This window comes from Nestor notabilis, unplaced genomic scaffold (genome assembly GCF_000696875.1).
Source record: "Nestor notabilis isolate BGI_N333 unplaced genomic scaffold, ASM69687v1 scaffold25625, whole genome shotgun sequence".
Taxonomy (NCBI): Eukaryota; Metazoa; Chordata; class Aves; order Psittaciformes; family Psittacidae; genus Nestor; species Nestor notabilis.
In genome coordinates this window covers 5,718-7,863 of record NW_009930182.1, presented here as the reverse complement: position 1 = coordinate 7,863, position 2,146 = coordinate 5,718, and the positions used below count along the sequence as shown (strand labels likewise).

Below are 2,146 nucleotides of genomic sequence, written 5' to 3'. Positions count from 1 at the left end.
AGCAGTCCTGCAGAGACAGCCCCTCCGAGTTTGTTTCTCAGCACGAGAGCCATCCCTGCTGTGATTCATTTCCCAGGAATAACAATGCCATTGTAAATTATCCGGGGAGTGACGTGCCCTGCCTGCCACGTGATCTGCCGCTGGTGGGGAGGGTGCCGAAGTCATTTGGGTCTTGTTTCCCATTTAGCATTGCCACGGCTGCCTACCCAGCAGACCTGCCTCCAAGAGCCAGAGGGATGGTGGTAGTTACGGGGCAGAACAAAGTGAGTGGAAACCCGGATGATGCCATGTCGAGCTCGGATGCAGAGGATGATTTCCAAGAGCCAGCCACTCCTACTGCAACCCAGGCAGGACAAGCACTACCTCTGCTGCCTCAGCAGGTAAGAGCTCTCTGGTACTGTACTGATAAGGGCCAGTTACTGCGGCACGTACTGCTCAGTTGCCAAAGAATTTGGGATTTCTTTGTTGGAGGATTTACGGGTATCAAGTTCAGTTTCCATTAGTAGCTAAATGACAGTGTTACTCATGTTTTATGTCCCATCCATGTTTGGACTTGACAAATACAACTTTTATTCTGATACCAAAGCATCTTAAGGTGTGATATTAAGATTTCAGGCCTCCTGTAAACCTAAATAAGAGAGTCACTGGGGTTTTTTTTCAGTGTATGGTACAAAAGAGTATAATGTAGTATAGTAAAGGAAACAGTTGAGTAGCAAATGAGTGCAAGTCTCAAGGTTGGCCTGAGATTTTGCATGGGGTGTTCGTGTAATGTTGGGGTGGGTGTTTTGTTTCCCTAAAAGAGCCAAGAGGAGGCATACATGCTTTTAATGAATATCTGGTATTAAAGCTGAGTGATTACTGCTACTTCAGATTTCCAACTAACATTAAAATATCCCTGGTTACATCAAGAAGTCAGCCAAATGATTCAAGTTCTTAATCCCTGAACCTCACTGCTTTGTGTTAACCGGCTGGGAAAGACGCATATGTCAGACCAAGTTATGTCACGTTGGCAAAGACTGCATGCTGTGTCTTCTAGAAGTTGTAACCCTTTTGGCCTGAACATGTCTGGCAAGCATTAGGGTCTCATTTGTGATGATGTGGTTGCTTTTGCAGTTTCCAGAAGTTATCCCACTCAACGTAGGAGGCATGTATTTTACAACAAGACTGTCAACACTGAGGCGGTACGAGGACACGATGCTGGCGGCTATGTTCAGTGGAAGACACTATATCCCAACAGATGCTGAAGGCAGATATTTTATTGACAGAGATGGAACCTACTTTGGGTAAGTGTCCCCAGTAGTATAGTTTGAAAGTTCTTAATGAATACAGTTATTTTTGAAGAAATTAAGAAACTCTTTGTTTTGTTCTTAAGGGCGTAAGTTTTACTGTAGGAAAAGAAAAACAAGTTTTGAACTTGTACATTGTCTCCTCTAGATTATCTCCTTTCAAGGTATCAAGCTGTTTTGATATTTTAAAAAAGAATATATTTGGCATTGCTTTTCATAGGAAGCTCTTTTGTACAGTACTGGTTTTTAATTGATATTACAGTATCTGTGATAAAGAGGGAATGGAAGGAATGCATCTAGGTTCTTAACTAGTTGAAAGTATGATGTTTTCAGTGTTTAAATAGGATATAACGTAGCTGGTAAAAAAGCACAAGCCTCAGATATTGTTTTTGCTGATAATGCCGTATTCCTTCACCTTCAGCATTCCTTCCTGTGTGTTTAGCTGTTGTTTTGTTTTTAATTAAACTAACCATGATCATACTAATACTCTGGATTGGTGTGAGATTGCTATCAAAGGCAAGCAGCGTTCATGAGTTAACATTCATGGGTTACGGTCTTTGCCCAAAGCACACTTCGCAGTTTAATTTGCATTTCTTCCTTCTCCTTCATAGACATTTCCTTAATCTCTTCATCAGAGAAGGATTGAATTAGTTTCAAAGCACATCTGGATTGTGCTGTTACCTGGGACAGAAATAGATTAAGCCACTATATTTATTAGAAAATAATTACTTCTTTACATTTGGCAACTTGGAGGTGCCTGGCGCTTTGGCAAATCACTTCATTTGTCATGTTGTCAATCTGAATTGAAAACATATCTGGAACAGAAAGCCAAGTCAGCATGTGCTGTGTTTGTTGACATG

The 2,146-nt window shown here is 41.4% G+C and overlaps 1 protein-coding gene across 1 annotated transcript in view; it reads left to right on the top strand.

The window, feature by feature from the left end:
- KCTD7 (potassium channel tetramerization domain containing 7) overlaps nt 1-2,146 on the top strand; it is a 6,182-nt gene that overhangs the window by 2,194 nt on the left and 1,842 nt on the right. Inside the window, exons 2-3 of the mRNA XM_010015296.1 lie at nt 188-380; nt 1,114-1,283. Coding sequence (XP_010013598.1) covers nt 237-380; nt 1,114-1,283 — 314 coding nt within the window. The 5' untranslated portion in view covers nt 188-236. The remainder of the gene's footprint in view (nt 1-187; nt 381-1,113; nt 1,284-2,146) is intronic.